Raw genomic sequence first — 16,664 nt, 5'->3', positions numbered from 1 at the left:
AAACGCCTATACAAATTGACTGGGAAATTGCGTAGTCAGTTTTTGACTGTGCTGGGAACGATTCCAAATATTTTAGCACACATTTACAATGCTTGTAAATTTGTAATGGCAGTGCCTAGCAATAGAAAACCGTTACGGTTTTAACTGCCGCACATTGTGAAATATTTGGCTCCCATTTTTAGTTTTCTACAACCAGCGTGGTTTTTATTGGTGGTATCACATTTGTAAGTTGCATTAATTCTTGATCCGTAAAAATCTGTTTTATTTCGTTCAACAGCAGAGGAGCCAAAGAGGATGAGCTGATTATTGTCTATAAGCACAACTGTTTGAAAGCAGGCTAATTAGAGAGAAAAAAACAAAAACATCTGAAAAAGTTGAAAGAGTTCTCAAGCCTCTTTTCCCTGTGCTTAAAACCAATGTGGGACGTTTCAAATCGGATATCGCGTGCGTGTATAATGTCCTATTTATACGCCAGCAGTTCTTTGCTAGAGGGCACAATGCACGGGTAAATATCAAAAACTGAGAAACCCATTTGAGCGCGGTAGTTTTCGTGAGCGTGAGAAGTATACGCGGGAATATCCTAGTTTTACATATCTCTGCTCAGTGCCCATTGCCTGCGGATAAAATGCAAAAGTCAAAAAGCCATTGCAAGATCCTATCGTCTTTCAGTCTCGGTTCGATCTTTGAAGCATTGGAATCGACTGCTGGGAGCATCATTCAAATTGTTTCCTTTGATTGAATCGCTACCAAACTACTAAGGCAAGTATACTAATATTTTTTAATATTCCGCCTTTTCATTGACAATTTCAATTTTCTGATTTCTTGCAGACGATAGAAATGCGCCAACCGTTTCTCGTCTTGTTGCTCGGCCTCTGCCTTGTCGTCTCACTCACCTCTTCGGCTGGTAATTCCAATTGTCTTTCTTATTCCATTTCAAACTTAATTAATTTCTCTAAAAAAAGGACTCAGGGTGCGAATCCAGCGACTCCCCAATCCCATTTCGTCGTTTTGGCGGGGCTTGAAAGCTGGCAGCAGCAAAATCGAAAAAGCCACCAACCGAATTATTTTTGGCAGTTTGGGTCATTTCAACACTAGCACGCCAGAGCCTCCGCACGTTCCGACGCTAGTCAAATCAGACGAAAAGCTGCTGAATAATGTTACAACAGCTGTCGAATCGAAAGCAGATGACAGTCCCGAGACGAGGCAACTGGTCATCACCAGCGGTTCTCACAGTTCGCAAACCACAAACGGCCACGGGAGCAATTACTATTCCAGTAATACACACTCGCAGATTTTAAACGGTGAAGTCGTCGAATCGTCGTACGAAAGTTCCCTAGACGATGTCTACAATGCCCAGTACAACAACAAGAAAACCAGTAAGTTACTCTTATTTGATAGAATATGGAGGCAAAGATTAACTTTTGTTTTAATTAAATTAATCGACAGACACGTACAAAGGAACGATCCTCGTCCCCATCTCAACCAATCCCGATTTCAACAAAAAGTTCACGGTCAAATCGCCCAGTTTCCCGTACGAACGCAAAACGCCCCTCGTCAGCATATGGAATGTCAAGGTAATTCGACTTTCATTCAAATTTTAATTTAATTATTTCATATTTCGTTTAACCGACTGACAGGTGAGTAAAAACTGCCGCCGGGGACTCATCACCATGAAAATCAATGAACTCAGTCGACTCTCGGACGAAGAGGATTGCGGCGATGGATTTTATCGGGTTTCTCCGTTCATGAAACAAGCCAAGTAAATAGAATATGAGTTAATTGGGTTATGATGACAACAGTTTATGTAAATCTGCTCTTTGCGGAACAGAATTTGTGGACGTGTCGACACCGTTCCGCCCTTCAAGTGGTACGTCGACGAAAGAGAACCGGAAGATGTCGTCATCACTTTGAAACACGACGGACTCAACGACGGATACTCTGAAGGACTGGGTTTCACCCTTCAAGGTGAATTTTAGATATTACCAATGTCCATGTTTTTCTTTATTATTTTAAATCTTTTTAAAATCCCACAGGCGAATGTCTGCCAAACGATTCCGACATGACGAAAAGCAAAGCCTTGAAATCCTACAGCACCTGGATGCAGAAACTCTACAAAGATTACGCAACCAACGGTTATCCCACCGTGGTCATCCCAGGTTTGGATTTGGCCAGCGTTACCGTAGCGGAAACTAATAATCCGCCAGACGACAATTCTGATTCTTTATTCGTCTTGAATCCTTCGCTTGATTCCGGTTCCGAGCCTCCCATCCAGCCAATCTCTCCCGATCAGATTTGGACGCCCAGTTCCTTTCTGACTCCAGTTGTGCCAGTTGTGGCAGCCAGCAAACCATCACAGACAAATCGTCCAGTGTCAACCACTCCCGCTCATCAGTCGTCCTGGTCGCAAAGTTATCCACATGAAATAACAACCCAGCAGCAAACGACTCCACAAAGACCCAACATTCCGATTGCTGTCGACGAAGATCTCGACGATGCTATTTCGTATATCACGACACTATTGGATAAGCCATTAAAGGCACGCAAGCCATTAACGAAACAATAAACCGTGTTCCCATGATCCTCCTGTTTTACTATCATTTATTATTTCAGTGTTATACTGCTGTCCATATGAATTATTGCCGAGTTACATTCGATTTTATCAAGTTAAAAGCATGTTCCGATTGTCTTGAATGCATATTTTTATTTTGTTTACAAGAGATTGTGAAATATATTAGAATGTAATCGATGTAGAATTTTTTTTTTAGATTATTCAGGAATCGCGCAGGTAGGTGGGTTCAGCTAGGTTGCCAAAACCGATTTCACTCCACATTCTCCATTTTAATGGCCGACTTGTTTTGACTCACTTGGGAGTTCCATCACGTTAATCGGACTCGAGCATGGACTGGAGCAAACGTCTTTTCACACGATTCCTACATCAGGCATTATAGAATTTTTCCTAGTATTTTTTCTCAGTCTCAGCTTTAAATGAATGTCGAAGTTTTCTGAATAATTAGAGTGAAATATGCTTAGCTGTGTCAAAATCTAGGGATTCACCATGTGTATCACATCGAATCAGAGGAAATCTTGGTTAGTTCAACTTAAAATTTTACTTAAATCTATTTTCTATTGGTGATGTGTTACGATATGTAGTGTTTCATTAAAATCACACATTTTTTTAAAGATGCCTAGACACTAATTAACATTTACCAAGGCATAAACTATGAAAAATTTGAATTCCATTATGTCCTTGGGTTTGTGTGTGGCCCATAGTTTATTGACTGTTCAAGGTTTGTCCACCTTGTCAGACGTCTTGTCTACATGAAAGTCTCTGTATTCACATATAGCAGTAGGACAGCAGCATGTAGAACCTGTCAACTTTTTTTTATTTTTTTGCTGCAGAAAGTGGAATTCATCTGAGGTCCAACGACAATCTGCTGTTCACACTACTATGAATCGACTGGATTCATACATGTAGTTGTAGGCTGCTCAGAAACAATGTTTTATCTGCCTAAAAAGCAATATGATGGATGTGAGTGAATATCCCATACTGGTTTTTTTTAGTAGTATGAACTCAATGAAGAAGTTGTTGAATGTTGAACTTGGAATTCCTTTCTCGATTTTAGAAATTTAATAATATTTTCTTCTGTTCAGGTGTAAGCTGCGGATACCCTTGGTGAGAAAATTGGTGCCTGTCATTACTACAATCAACAAGTCAAGTTTATCAGCAGCAGACTAACATTCTTAGGTATTTCATATTTTCCCCCCTGTCGTTGCGTGAATATTTAGGAATCTCGAGTGCTAACGGAAATATGGCCATATTATTTTCAAACATTAAAATGAGCACTTGACTGCGATCAAGATCAGCAGCTCTCGTTATTTCCTTTAATCTTCACGTGTGCTTTGAGTGAAGTTACCCGATTTCCTAGAAATAGTATTTTTGGGGTGATTTGCTACAAAGAGCTGCTTTTTCAAAATGCCCGTCCGTGTTTATCTACTAGACTATTCTACTAGTACTGCCACCGCCGTCAGATTCCATTACACTCTCTAGACCCACTGATAAAACATTTTCCAGCAACGACGAATGCGGGAGTCGTCCGTACATTTTTTCAACTTTGTGTTGTCGCCTAGATCGTGTAGATTTTGTAATCTTTTGAAAGGTTTTCGGTTGGCACGTCGTTCATTCCGCGAGTGTTTCTTGTTTAAGTGATTGTGTAGTATCCCCGTGCGTCGCCATATCGTTGACAGACTGCCCCAGTGCCCCACGTAGTTAAACTGGATTTCGCCTCGACATTTTTAGACATTGGATACTGTATTGGATGAGACCTTTGAAATTCTTTTTTCTCCTTGATTCTCAAGTCGGATAAGTCTCGTCGAAAAGCTTCACCGCCGAATCAAATGAACAGTTTTCTGAAGAACTTTGTTCGTTCACCAGTGCGAAACGTTTTCCTTTTTTTTGTTTTCGAATGTCATGATAATAATTGACTTCACGATTCAGTTGGTTGCTGCTGTTGTGCTAGATATAATGGTAAATATGCATTCTCAGCAATTTGGATGTTTATCGTCTTTTTCTTGACGTTTTCTCCGGGTCCATTCGACTTAAAACTCCATGGATTGGACAAATGGAAATATTTTCGCAAGACTTTTGCCAACTCTTGGCCAGCTGAGGCAGATTATGGTGGAACCTTTAATAAGCGGAATTCAGACTAAAACGTGCGTCACTCTTGCGCAATGCAGTCTGTGCGTAGTTGCGTTTCAATCCTCATCCTAACCACGTTTGCTGCAGGATCTTTATTCGTAATGATGATTGAATTCAACTGCGCTAAGTTTAAATCGCAATAAAAATTAAAAATGCCATAGAAACATGTGTATTTTACCAGTAGGCTAATGAAAGTGGTAAAGTGGCTAAGAAGGATAAACTAAAGACATGAATCTTCAGTCAATTGACGCAGCCGGTCGGTTGCTTATGGTGTTCTCGGTGTGCAGTTTCTGTAATTTGGGTCTTCATTGTATTCATTTGATTGTAACAAATGTATGTTGTGGCACCCAATCCAACGACTGCTGCAATAGCCAAACCAGTGGCAATGCCAGACACAAAAATGCCCACTACAGCTCCAGAAGTTATGGTCGCTCCTGCTGGATTGGAAATGATTTGAATGAAGCCATAGGTGGAATTTTTTTCTTTTGAATTACTGTTGAACATATTCGATATTGACGGCAAATAATCTGTCACACCTATCACAATGTTTAGAATTAATTCATGTTTTGCATTCATTTTCTGGCGTATGGTATTGGCCATTAATGCAAGTCAACGTTTGGAGAAGGGAAAAATGGATTTACCCATAATGGAGGCGTTTTTTTTTCTTCTTTTTAGTGGTTGATACCGAGAACCCAAACTTGTAGAGATGAGCTCCCAAAGGTATGGACGGCACTGACACCTGAAGTGGAGAGAACCACCAGGTAAGTTTTATTACACTCCCAGACACTGTTTTTTTTAGATATGTACAATTTTTCTGATAAAAAGACAGGCTCAAACAAAGCCAAAACTTGGGTGGAGATGATAAGTGGGCAGAAGATTGAGTGGGCAGAAGATAAAAGCATTATAAATAACTGTAGTTGTGGCCCGTCTATCCTTCGTGATCGTTTGACTCAAGATTTACTATTACCAAATTAAACTTTTTTAATTTAGTATTTACGCTTGAACTATCTTCTAAGGAAAAAAGACATTAGTATTCAATACCCTGTCCATCTAATGTGTTTTGGTTTTTTGTGTAGACTTTGCCAACTCTTGGCCAGATGCGAGATTATGCAGTTGACGGTCGAACTTTCAAGACGAAACAAGATAAAACGGATAAAACGTCGCTCTTGCACAATGTAGCCTGTGCGTAGTTGCGTTTCAATCCCAAGTCAAACCACGTCTGACATCTACTTGGAGATAGAGATAATAATTTACTGCCTGCAGATCAGTAAGTAGTTGAACTCCGGATCTTTATTCTTATTGGCCATTGAATGTAACTGGGCATTATTAAAATCTACATTAGAAATGCCCATAGAAACCTATTATGTATTATTATTAGTAGGCTAATGAAAAGTATAAATAGAAGGTTTCACTAACGACATGAATTGGAAACAATTCACAACTCTTTCACTTGGTATAGCGGTTAAACGACTTTCATATCGTCGTAAAACCCTACTTATCTAGGTCATCTCTATGCGATTGAGGCCCTCTGTATGGCGTCCGCGTCTGTTGAGCTGATTCCTGACGCCCAACGTGTAGTTCTAGGCTAAAGGAAGCGTTTTTGAGCAGAGCAGTCGCGATAGCAGGTATATTAGAGATAACACTTGATGCGCATTTAATCCTCAGACTTAATCTTGACATTTGTATCTGCCCTTTAGACAAAAATGAAGCGTCCTGTTTGCCATTGAATGACGAAACAACTTGGTGCGTGTCCTTTCTTTTTTGCGGATGAGTGGACACCTCGCCGTCCGGAAAAATGGATACGAGAATCAATGATGTCCTATTTGCTATCGGGGTGCTTTCTTTTATAGGTCTATACAGTCGACAGAATAGCTAGGGAAGGAAAAACTTTTGAAAAAGACAAACAAACCAAAAACAGAAGAAGAAAAAAAAAACTGAATTGAGAGAAAGCTTTGTTATGTAGTTTGGTATTGGGAGGCTCCTTGGATGTTGGAGAAAATTCTAGGGAAAAAGGCGACGGTTTCATCAAGTATTTATCCAGTGTTCTTCCAACCTCCGGAGAATTTGAATCGCTAATAATTGGTAGACCTCAGTTTGGATTGAGATTTGCGTGGTGAGTTGCACAGACTGTAGATATTCTCTTGCTCGTTTTGTTGTTTGTGCTTTGTCTCCTTGACCATATTTTTGGATTCATCATTTTTTCTCATTTTTGTTGCAGGCCGAAATGCGTCAATTGTTTCTTTGGGTTTTGTTCTGCTTTGCCGTCCCCTTGACATCGGCAGGTAGAAATCATTTCAGTAGGCTTCATTTTAACATTCTGATTGGTTTCGTGTGTGTTTGAAATTAGGAGTCTTCAAAGTCCATTCGCGCATCTCGAACCCGATCACGTCGCTGTTCGCCAATGTGAAGAACAGCGCCAACAAAACGCTAAACAAAAATATGGGAAACGTGGTCGATTACGTGGGTTACTTTAGTGCCACCGACGACTACAAACCTTATTACAACCCGGAAGTCGTGCAGTCGTTTGCTCACACTCTATCTACGCCGGGTTACGTTGGGAGCTCATCCATTCCCATTGCTCCGCCAAAAAAGGGAACTTATCAGTACGGTAATAAGCTTTAATCGATCCAGGCCAATCTTTCCGTTCCAGGACATTCTGATTTGGAAACTTGTGTTCAATATTTTAAAATGATTTGTATTTTGATGACAGATACGTGCGGGAGCACCATCGTTGTCCCCTTGACTTATAACCGAAAGGTCCTGGCAGAGCAAACGATCAAACCCACTCACAAGTCGACTGATTTTCCGGCCGGACGCACCTATCCCTTGGTCTGCAATTGGAATGTTCAGGTATTTCTATTAACAGTTTAATATGCTATCGTAAAAAATTCACTAACGTGTTGTTGAGGAAATTTGAACAGGCGACTAAGAACTGCAGTCGTGCCCGGTATTAATAAATTATTATTTAATAATTATTATAATATAATTAATATAATATTTCCCTAATAGTATCACGTTGAGAGTGGACGGACGCAGTCGATTGCCGGATGAAGAAGGATGCTCCAAAGGATACATTCGTGTTTCCCCCTTCATGAAGGAAGCCAAGTAATTACTACGCTTGTATAAAATAGAATTTGTTTTTCTCGATAATTTTGACGTGTGGTCAAATAGGATTTGCGGTCGCATCAATTACATTCAGCCCTACTACTGGTACGTTGAAGATTCCAAACCCGAAGTTGTCACCATCACGATGAAGAATATCGGACTGAACGACGGCTTTGCCGAGGGATTTTCATTTACTCTCTCAGGTGAGACTTATTGATTCGTACTGGCTCAAAAGGTATCAAATACAATTCGTATTTATTTTCAATAGGTGAATGTCTGCCGATTGAAATTGGCATTAAAAAGTTTGACATCGGCAAGGAAAACAGCGGGGCCAATGGTCGGTGGATGTATCGAATGTTATCCGACTCTGCTCTATCGGGCGTTCCTACGGTGGTCATTCCGGGCGTCGTAGCGGCCACAGGTAACAGTCCTTTGCCGACCCAAACTGCAGCAAACGCTGAATCTGCCAAGCCACTGCCAGTTGACACGGGCAATAGCGATGCTGAGATGCTCATGCTCATTCAAAAGGATAAGGAACGCAACCAGACCACGTCGACGACATCGACCACTGTCGAAACAACACTACCTCCCAAAAAAACAACAACCTCGACCACATCGACCACCACTACTGTAACCACCAAGCGCCCCATTCCTGATTTCGATCTGGAGACTCCTTGGGACGTCCTCAAGCCTCTCCAACCTCCCAACCAATCCTCATCAGGATCTCCTTCGACGAGTACAACACCTACCCCCAGACCTCTGCCCTTGCCGTTCGACAACAACCCCAAACCTCATCCCATTCTCAACATCAAGTTCCCTAATCGAATCCATTCAACGTCGTCGTCAGCGACAACTTTGCCAATGAGCAGCAACACGAAACCCCCGACTAAACCGCCGAAACCTTCCGTTTTTGACTTGGAGACTCCTTGGGACGAACTGAAAATCCATTCCATGCCCTCGACTGAATCTCCTCCACCGTCTACCGTTACCGTTGCCCCGACAAGTTTATCTCCCATTTCAGCAACGACCAGTCACAGTAAACCATTAACGACTCAGGAAGTCGTCATCCTCAAGTACAACCATCGCAACCAATCGGTGGCGACTTACCAGCCCAATGCGCAACCTTCGACTCCCGACCTCGATCCTCCTACGAGCAGCACTCCCGCCTATCTGCCCGTCGTCAGCGATTATTACGAGACTCCCGCCATCCTCCCCAGCCCTGAAACGTACCTGTCGGAAACTGCTGTCGTTGATGGACAAGATTTCAATTCTGTCACCATTGAAAACCCAGATTTAGCCAATTTCCCTGTCGATGAGGTTTTCGACGATGCTTTGTCTTACATCACGACGCTGCTGGACAAACCACTGCTACAAAAATCGTTGCCCAAGAAGCCCATCCGGCAACAAATCCATCCGCCGAATCGGCTAGTATTTAAAGACTTTAACGAATTCCCATCATTCTTTTAAATCCCGTTTTATATGAAAGGCAATTTTCTAATATTATTGAAACTAACTTTATACCGTTATTTAGTTATCATCTTGTTTGACTCATCTCGTTAAGTTTTCGCCTATTTATTTTGGAACATTGAAGGAATATCGCACTTTGCTGGCATTCTAAGGGCCTTCCTATTTTGTAGTTTCAATGAAGACCAATAAATTGGAAAAAGTTTAACCGTACCGAGAAATCATGCATAGATTTGATGTGTATTTCTGTACCGAAAGAATCAATAGAAACAAAAATCTTTCCCCTGCGACTATTGCTGACCGCCGTCGAAAAAGAAAATCAGTTACGGAAGAAGATGTGCCGCTTGGAATCCGAATTTAATAGGTAACAGTTTCTAATTGTACCGCTAAAAAGCTTCAAATAACTGAACATCTTTTTAATGATTTTGTACAGTTTTATACACGCGAGTATTACGGGATCAACTTTTCCTTCGACTGGCGTCCCCATCCAACCCTACATCTTCTCACGTAACGCAATCTTTATTTGGATACGATGCGGATGAATGGTTTCGTGGTCATCGAGGAGATGATGATGCAAGGGCTTCTACATTTCTTCGCACACAATTTTAAATCATTAAGTTTTGATTCTAGTCTTTTGCGCTAATTTAGTATTGAAATTGATGGGGCCAATTTCCGTCTTCCAAGAAGGTCTCGGCTCTAGACGAGTAAAGGTTACCTGGTCGTACTATGCGGAATTCCGGCTTGATTAAAGGCTAAAACGGTGAATCACGGCTAGGGAAATGCTTTGGAAGGTAAGAGAACAAACAGTACTACTGCGCCCGTCTATACTCGTTTACTGCGGAGAAAGTCATCGGTTGAATGACCAATCGAACGGAACTGCTGGCGATACGGGCAATCGTAATCTCACTTTTTTATTTTTAAAACTTTTCATTTCACAGATGTTTGGCTGCACGCGCTATACGCGGTGCACGTGAGAACCGAGAAGAGACGCACACACGAGGAAACCAAAAGTTTATGTTGTCGTCTAGAGTGTGCGACTTGATTTTTGTCGACCATCTGAGCCAAAAAGAGGAGAAAAAAGGCGATTGTTTGTTTCCGTAATTGTTCAGTCTTCGCCCAGCATTTGAATCAGCTCCTGTGGACGAAACAGGATCTCGTCGCCACTGCATCGCTTTGCAAAGTCCCTTTGTGCAGTGATGATGCCCAGCTTTCTTTTACTGAGATTCGACACTGAAAAGGTAACCAATTGCAATCATTAAAAATTAATTGGAACTATACAAAGACGATGCTTATTCATTCACTTTAGATAATGCGTCGAAATTGGCACGTCTTGTTGTTCAGCTTTTGTGTCCTCGTGCCGCTCGCTTTGACAGGTAAACGTTTTGATTGTTTGGCTCACCAGGGGGTTTGTTTACGATCAATTGGACTTTTGTTTTTGACAGGTTCCATATCGAGCCGACTGCTGGAAAAGAAATTGGATCCGAGTGTGCCGACGATGCCCACATTGTCGATGGACAGAGACAGTTTGCGTTCGTTTTACAGACGCAGTCGGCCAGCTAGCAGCATGCGTCCAATGAAAAGCCCCCGGCCCGTTAGCTGGGGCCAATATGGTACGTTTTTCCTTCACACTCTTTCCTCTATACGAAATGTGTTGATTAACGCTTGGATTTCTATCGAAAGATGCTTGCGGTGGTAATATTCTGGTCCCCTTATCAAATGACCGGAATATCCTTATTGAGCAGACCTACAAATCAATTGATTTTCCTGCCGGACGAACCCGCCCGTTGGTTTGCTCTTGGAAAGTGGAGGTAAAAATTCCACATTGATTTGTTCAGTCAATTAGGATTTTTCTAAAACTTTGCACCTCTGTTTTATTCACAATGAGCAGGTGAGCAATACGAACTGCAATCGCGGGCTGGTGACCATGACTGTCGATGAGCTCAGTCGGCTGTCGGATGAAGAAGGATGTCTCAATGGATTTTATCGCGTCTCACCTTTCATGAAGGAAGCCAAGTATAATCAGCCCATTCGACATTAGTCATTGATGCCCAATCTAATGATTCGACACCTTTTTTTTTTCTTTAAAGAATCTGCGGGCGTATTGGAACTGTTCCGCCTTTTCAATGGCACGTCGACGATCGGCAGCCCGAAAATGTTACCATCAGCTTGAAACATATCGGCCTCAATGACGGCAATTCGGAAGGATTGTCGTTTACTCTAACAGGTAATGCGTTAGATATTTAACAAAACAATGTTCAAAGCGATGACAATTTCCTCAATTAACAAATTACAATCAGGTGAATGTCTATCCAACGAAGTGAACGTGACCATTGACGAATCCTCGATGAATTCCACCAGCCACTGGCTCGCGAGAAATTCAACCGATTACGGCGTCCCGATCGTGGTCTTCTCTACCGATGATTCCGGCAACGACATTTCAATGAGCAATAACTTCACGGAAATGCTTGGAGGGAATTCCGAGATTCCACTAGCAACGACGACCATGTCGCCTTCGATAGTCACCATGCCGTTCAGCCTGGACTACTACCGCAGCCACAAATCGACTGTCGACCACCAAACGTGGGAGAATCCAACGACCGGCTCCCCAAACGTGTTGACCCGTAGCCCGGCCAATGCCAAATCGTCGGTAAGCCAAAAACCAGTTACGAAACGGCCTCAATCGACAACTAGCAAGAAGCCAACTACCAAGAAGCCGACGACTAAAAACACGACCAAGAAACCAACACCGAGAGTCTCATCGACCACTGCCCGCCCCACTACTAAGAAGCCGTCCACAGCCCGACCTCCTTCGACGACTGTCCGACCAACTACCGGAACAAATCGGCCAACCACTCGTGCTCCAACGAGCACCACTCGACCGCCGACTAAGCGGTCCTCGACTACTCGGTCGCCGCCCAAAACTACCCGCCCGGCCACCACAACTAAAAAGCCAACAACTCGCCCTAGGACGACCACCGCCAGTAGGCCGACTACCAAACGTCCTTCAACTCGACCGACAACTCGACGGCCGGATGTTGATGATGATGATAACTCGGATATGCCGTGGCTTGTCCTGAAATCGCCTTCCTCTGGAGGCCAGCCCTTCTCGTCCGACATTTACCAGCAGAATCCAGTCAATACCCACGTGAACAAAATCGCTCCTATGCCCATCAACGAGAATGGCGAGATCCCTTGGCTCATAATGAAAACTCCCAATCACAATCAGTTGCTGCCGAAAGTTCAGCCGGTTGTCAGTTCTACGTTAGTTACCAAACGTCCAGCTACTAAAACTACCAAAAAGCCCAACAAAAAACCCAGCAAAAGTAAAAGTAAAAGCACAACGAGCCAACCAAACGTCAAAGGTCGTCAACCAAATACCTCGGCCAGTCCCCCAACATGTCCTCAGAGTCCAGTTTGTCCGGTATGTCCAGTCCAGCCGAGCGTGTCATCAGATTCCGGCCTCTCATATATTCGTCGTCCAACAATGGTTCATTCCGTTAGTTGGGATCAATACGGTATGTCATTTTCTTCACGTTGAAATGTCGACAACATTTTATAGATAAAAGTGTTTGCCTGTTTAGTTTGAATGGTTTAAACGCTATTGGTTTTAACAATCAATTTGCATACCTACTTTGTACTACTTTCAGATACTTGCGGAGGTACCATCAATGTTCCCTTGTCTTTTGATCGTCTCTCTTCGTACGAATCGTTGCATTTCCCTGCCGGACGCAACTTCCCATTGTCCTGCACTTGGAATGTCAAGGTATAATCAAGTGATGATTCCCTATTATTTCTCCCGGCTACAATTTAATCAACTGTTTTTTAAATTAAAAAGGTGAGAAACACCAACTGCACGAATGGCCGTGGACGGATAACGTTGAGAGTTGATGGGCGGAGTCGACTGGCTGACGTCAAGGGATGCACCAAGGGATATTACACCGTTTTCCCGTTCATGATGCAAGCCAAGTACGTGTCGCACGGCATTTGCTTAATATTTGCGCCCATTCATTATTACACGACTAGAATCGGTTATTACGAACAGAATCTGCGGTCGAATCGGAACTGCCCCGCCTCTGCACTGGTATATTGACGACCAGCAACCCGAAGATGTGACGATAGTTATGGAGAACATTGGACTCGACGACGGACGAGCTGAAGGTTTCTCGTTTAGCCTTCAAGGTGACGAGAATAAATTTTTATTAAACTTTCGATGGGTATAGTAACGGCTTATAATTTGATTAGGTGAGTGTATTCCGAGCAAGCCGGATGCCAAGAAACTGGACGTTGTCATTGACAATTATTGGTCTCAAAATCGATGGATGAGTCGTGTCTTGGAAGACTTTAAAAGTGGAGACGGCCCTAGAGTTCACATTCCTGGCGTATTTGGCCTTGGTACCAACTCGGCCTATTCCGAAATTGAAGCCGACGAACCGTACGACGACTCTTCGTTTTCCAATTCCGTCGGCCACAAGGATGAATTTGCACCACCAACAGTCACCCAACTGCAAGCTCCCCAAACCGGCGGCAATCGTTCCTCGACGAATGCTTATCCAGCAGCCACTCATTTTACCGTGCAATCCTCTCAAATATTGGCTCCCGATCGTCCGTCGGCAGTTCCAGTCTCATCGAACTCGATTCCTTCCGTTATCATTCGCCAACCGTCGACAACTGTGAAGCCGTCTACTACCACCAGAGCCCCTGTTAGTACAGTCAAGAGTTCCTGGATCAACTTTTACGATTCCTACGAGTCGGAAACTGGGCCACTTGTCCACACTTCGTCAACCACAACAACCACTGTTCGTCCTTGGACTCAAGTTGTTCCATCGACTTCAGTTCCTCCAGTTACTCGACGTCCTGCGACTAGCGCAAGGCCAACGTCCACCAAAAGCCCCGTCATTTTCAGCCATAGTCCTGAGACCCCCTGGCTCATATTGAAATCTCCCAATTCAACCCAGCAATCCTGGTCGGACATATACTCCACTTCCGATTACCGCCTCCCGTCGACTACCGCACGGCCCAGTAGCATTCGTCCAACTACACAAATTCCAACCACAACGGCCCGTCCATTTACTAAACGGCCATCTCTTTCGAGCCAGACCATCAGCTACACACCGAAAGGTAATCTATCGAACTCATTAAAGTTCCTATTCATCACTGGCCGTTTATTTCTCATCTGCGTGTAAATAGTCCCTAAAATGACGACGACGACCAGCACCCGACCCCCTAGAACACCGTCAACAACACCAGAGCCGAGTGTGGGCATCCAGGCTGGATTTTACAACACGGAATGGCACACTGACAGCTCCTCAACTTTCGTGCCAACTGTCAATGGCGGTCAACTGCGTCTAGGTATTAAATCGAGCAGAGTCAATGATTTTTCTGAAGGCGGAGTATCAATGATTGAAATGATTTGATTTTCACGGCAGATACGTGCCGAGGCAACGTCTTGGTCCCCCTGTCAAGTGATCCGAATTCGCATCAAGAGTTTATCACGGTCAAATCGACTTGGTTCCCGTTCAATCGCATCACTCCTCTCATATGCTCTTGGAATGTCAAGGTACGTCGAGTCGTTAAACTGCTGGGCTTCATTTCGCCCGTTTATTCCCTGTGCACTAATACTACTGCGCCTATACTTAGGTGAGCAACAACTGTCGTCGCGGAGTCGTGACCATGACCGTTGACGAACGCAGTCGACTGGCCGATGATGAGGATTGTTTGAGAGGCTATTATCGTGTGGCTCCCTTCATGAACGAATCCAAGTAAGTTACTGACTCTATTCTTTACACGATTCTGAAATGATTTGGGAGGGATTCATTCTTTATTTTCTCAAAAGAATTTGCGGCCGTGTCCATACCGTTCCTGCCTTCCAGTGGTACGTCGACAACCAACAGCCGGAAGACGTCACTATTATCTTGAAACATGTCGGACTCAACGATGGTTACTCCGAAGGATTGGCTTTCACCCTATCAGGTCAGTCAGCAAATTTAATTGTTTGATTTAACCGAATCTCAGTGATGACGAAATTTCATTGCACAACAAAAAAATAGGCGAATGTCTCACAGACGAATCGGATTTGACGAAAAGTAAAGCCTCCAAATCCTACAACAGCTGGATGCAGCAGCTCGCGAGTCAATCTCTAAACCTGGGAGTCCCTACGGTGATTAAAAATGATCAATAATTCTAATTTACTGATGACATAATCATTTTTATTGGATACTTAATAGGTCGTCTTACCGGATGTGTATCAACCGTCCTCTGGTGATTACCCACAGTCGAAAACCAATCCAGGGGATGATCTCTTAGCCAAAGAAAACTTTATAACTCCTCACCAGACTAGTACCTACTCCCAAATATCTCCCGACTCGATCCTGTCCTTGTCGTCATTTTACCCGAACGCAACGTCCGATCCTACGATTTTTTCGGATGCTTCCGACGAAGATCTCGAAGATCTTTGGCTCATTCTACAATCGCCCAGCTCCAAGCAGTCCTTGCCGAGCTCTAGCGAAGAAGAATCCGATGACGTTAGCCTTGAAGTTTCCAAGTCGGCCAATATTCCTGTCGATGACGTTTTCGATGACGCACTGTCCTATATAACGAGGCTTTTGAATGAAACCAAAAAGATACGCAGTCCGTTGAAGAAACATCATTAGCATTCCCAAGATGCGTCGTCTAAATCTCGGCTCAAGTCACATTTTCAAACTTTTGAAGCATAATATGTTTCCGACAAGTGTCTGAATATTCTAGGTTCATGCCAAGACTATTCATTCGTAGTTCGTACAGAGTTATTTGATTGCTCTTTAGTGGCTTTTTACAGACATTTTTTTTTTTAAATTATTATTCGCGATCTTTTGTTATTCGATTCTTCCTGTGCGGTGTCGGGGTTCATTCTTAATTCAGGGATTCGGTTTGCAATAATCTGACGAATGACTTTGTACATACCCTTCATTTTTATTTGCGGTGATGTGTTATTTGGCTAATTCCTTGAACTCAACTCTGGTGTATTTCATGAGAATAAAATGATTAAATGAAAATGAACAACTGTTCAAAATTTCACCTCAAGTCTAGGGCAGTTTCGACTTTCGAATTGAACCAGTTTGATGGTTAATAATGATGAAGGATCAACTTAGGTAGTAACGATTTTCAAGGAAAAAATCTTTTCTCAAATCTCAACAAATTTGTTTTCAATTCTACAAGAGCAGACGAATTTTGCGAATCACAACACAGCGATATTAGCTTTCCAAGCGAACACGTTTCGAATCAGCATTAACACATTTAACTTTTCGAAAAAAAGCATTAATAAAATAATTGAAATGTAATTAAAATGATCCGACCAGTAGAAGTGCGTTAAAATGTAATTCGAAAGTTTTGACATCAGTGCCATCTATTGACAACCACTGCA

The 16,664-nt window shown here is 42.9% G+C and overlaps 3 protein-coding genes and 1 long non-coding RNA gene across 8 annotated transcripts; 3 read left to right on the top strand and 1 right to left on the bottom strand.

Moving 5' to 3' along the window:
• The first annotated feature begins 5 nt into the window (after positions 1 to 5).
• LOC124315832 lies at positions 6 to 2,711 on the top strand. 3 transcript variants are annotated; one of them, XM_046781528.1, is made up of 7 exons: positions 6 to 750; positions 820 to 904; positions 963 to 1,376; positions 1,447 to 1,574; positions 1,638 to 1,759; positions 1,829 to 1,965; positions 2,034 to 2,711. In XM_046781528.1, exons 2-7 carry the CDS (start codon positions 838 to 840, stop codon positions 2,561 to 2,563), a joined length of 1,398 nt encoding a protein of 465 aa, XP_046637484.1. In that variant the 5' UTR covers positions 6 to 750; positions 820 to 837; the 3' UTR covers positions 2,564 to 2,711. The 3 variants fall into 3 exon arrangements, with proteins under 3 accessions (XP_046637484.1, XP_046637485.1, XP_046637483.1); XM_046781529.1 differs by having other exon boundaries at positions 6 to 758; positions 826 to 904; XM_046781527.1 differs by having other exon boundaries at positions 6 to 759; positions 829 to 904.
• A 2,138-nt stretch (positions 2,712 to 4,849) lies between these two features.
• Positions 4,850 to 5,822, bottom strand: LOC124316067. Of its 3 annotated transcripts, none has more exons than XR_006911786.1 (3): positions 5,738 to 5,822; positions 5,338 to 5,428; positions 4,850 to 5,232 (listed from the first exon to the last, which is right to left on the bottom strand). It is a non-coding gene; the product is annotated as an uncharacterized LOC124316067 (long non-coding RNA). The 3 variants fall into 3 exon arrangements; XR_006911785.1 differs by having other exon boundaries at positions 5,338 to 5,435; positions 5,738 to 5,821; XR_006911784.1 differs by lacking the exon at positions 5,738 to 5,822 and having other exon boundaries at positions 5,338 to 5,731.
• A 221-nt stretch (positions 5,823 to 6,043) lies between these two features.
• Positions 6,044 to 9,478, top strand: LOC124316065 (mucin-5AC-like). Its single transcript, XM_046781805.1, has 10 exons — positions 6,044 to 6,321; positions 6,394 to 6,439; positions 6,547 to 6,809; positions 6,915 to 6,978; positions 7,044 to 7,304; positions 7,407 to 7,546; positions 7,618 to 7,643; positions 7,706 to 7,801; positions 7,868 to 8,004; positions 8,070 to 9,478. Exons 4-10 carry the CDS (start codon positions 6,921 to 6,923, stop codon positions 9,266 to 9,268), a joined length of 1,917 nt encoding a protein of 638 aa, XP_046637761.1. The 5' UTR covers positions 6,044 to 6,321; positions 6,394 to 6,439; positions 6,547 to 6,809; positions 6,915 to 6,920; the 3' UTR covers positions 9,269 to 9,478.
• A 324-nt stretch (positions 9,479 to 9,802) lies between these two features.
• On the top strand, positions 9,803 to 16,300 carry LOC124316064 (mucin-5AC-like). Its single transcript, XM_046781804.1, has 18 exons — positions 9,803 to 10,056; positions 10,204 to 10,503; positions 10,572 to 10,638; positions 10,708 to 10,875; positions 10,946 to 11,073; positions 11,154 to 11,278; positions 11,353 to 11,489; positions 11,563 to 12,780; positions 12,913 to 13,028; positions 13,101 to 13,231; positions 13,308 to 13,444; positions 13,508 to 14,383; positions 14,453 to 14,614; positions 14,692 to 14,822; positions 14,903 to 15,024; positions 15,099 to 15,235; positions 15,313 to 15,422; positions 15,490 to 16,300. Exons 2-18 carry the CDS (start codon positions 10,462 to 10,464, stop codon positions 15,913 to 15,915), a joined length of 4,233 nt encoding a protein of 1,410 aa, XP_046637760.1. The 5' UTR covers positions 9,803 to 10,056; positions 10,204 to 10,461; the 3' UTR covers positions 15,916 to 16,300.
• Positions 16,301 to 16,664: the final 364 nt, after the last annotated feature.

This window comes from Daphnia pulicaria, chromosome 11 (genome assembly GCF_021234035.1).
Source record: "Daphnia pulicaria isolate SC F1-1A chromosome 11, SC_F0-13Bv2, whole genome shotgun sequence".
Classification (NCBI taxonomy): domain Eukaryota; kingdom Metazoa; phylum Arthropoda; class Branchiopoda; order Diplostraca; family Daphniidae; genus Daphnia; species Daphnia pulicaria.
Note: the sequence above shows the minus strand (reverse complement) of the source record. Positions and strands in the feature narration are given on the sequence as shown.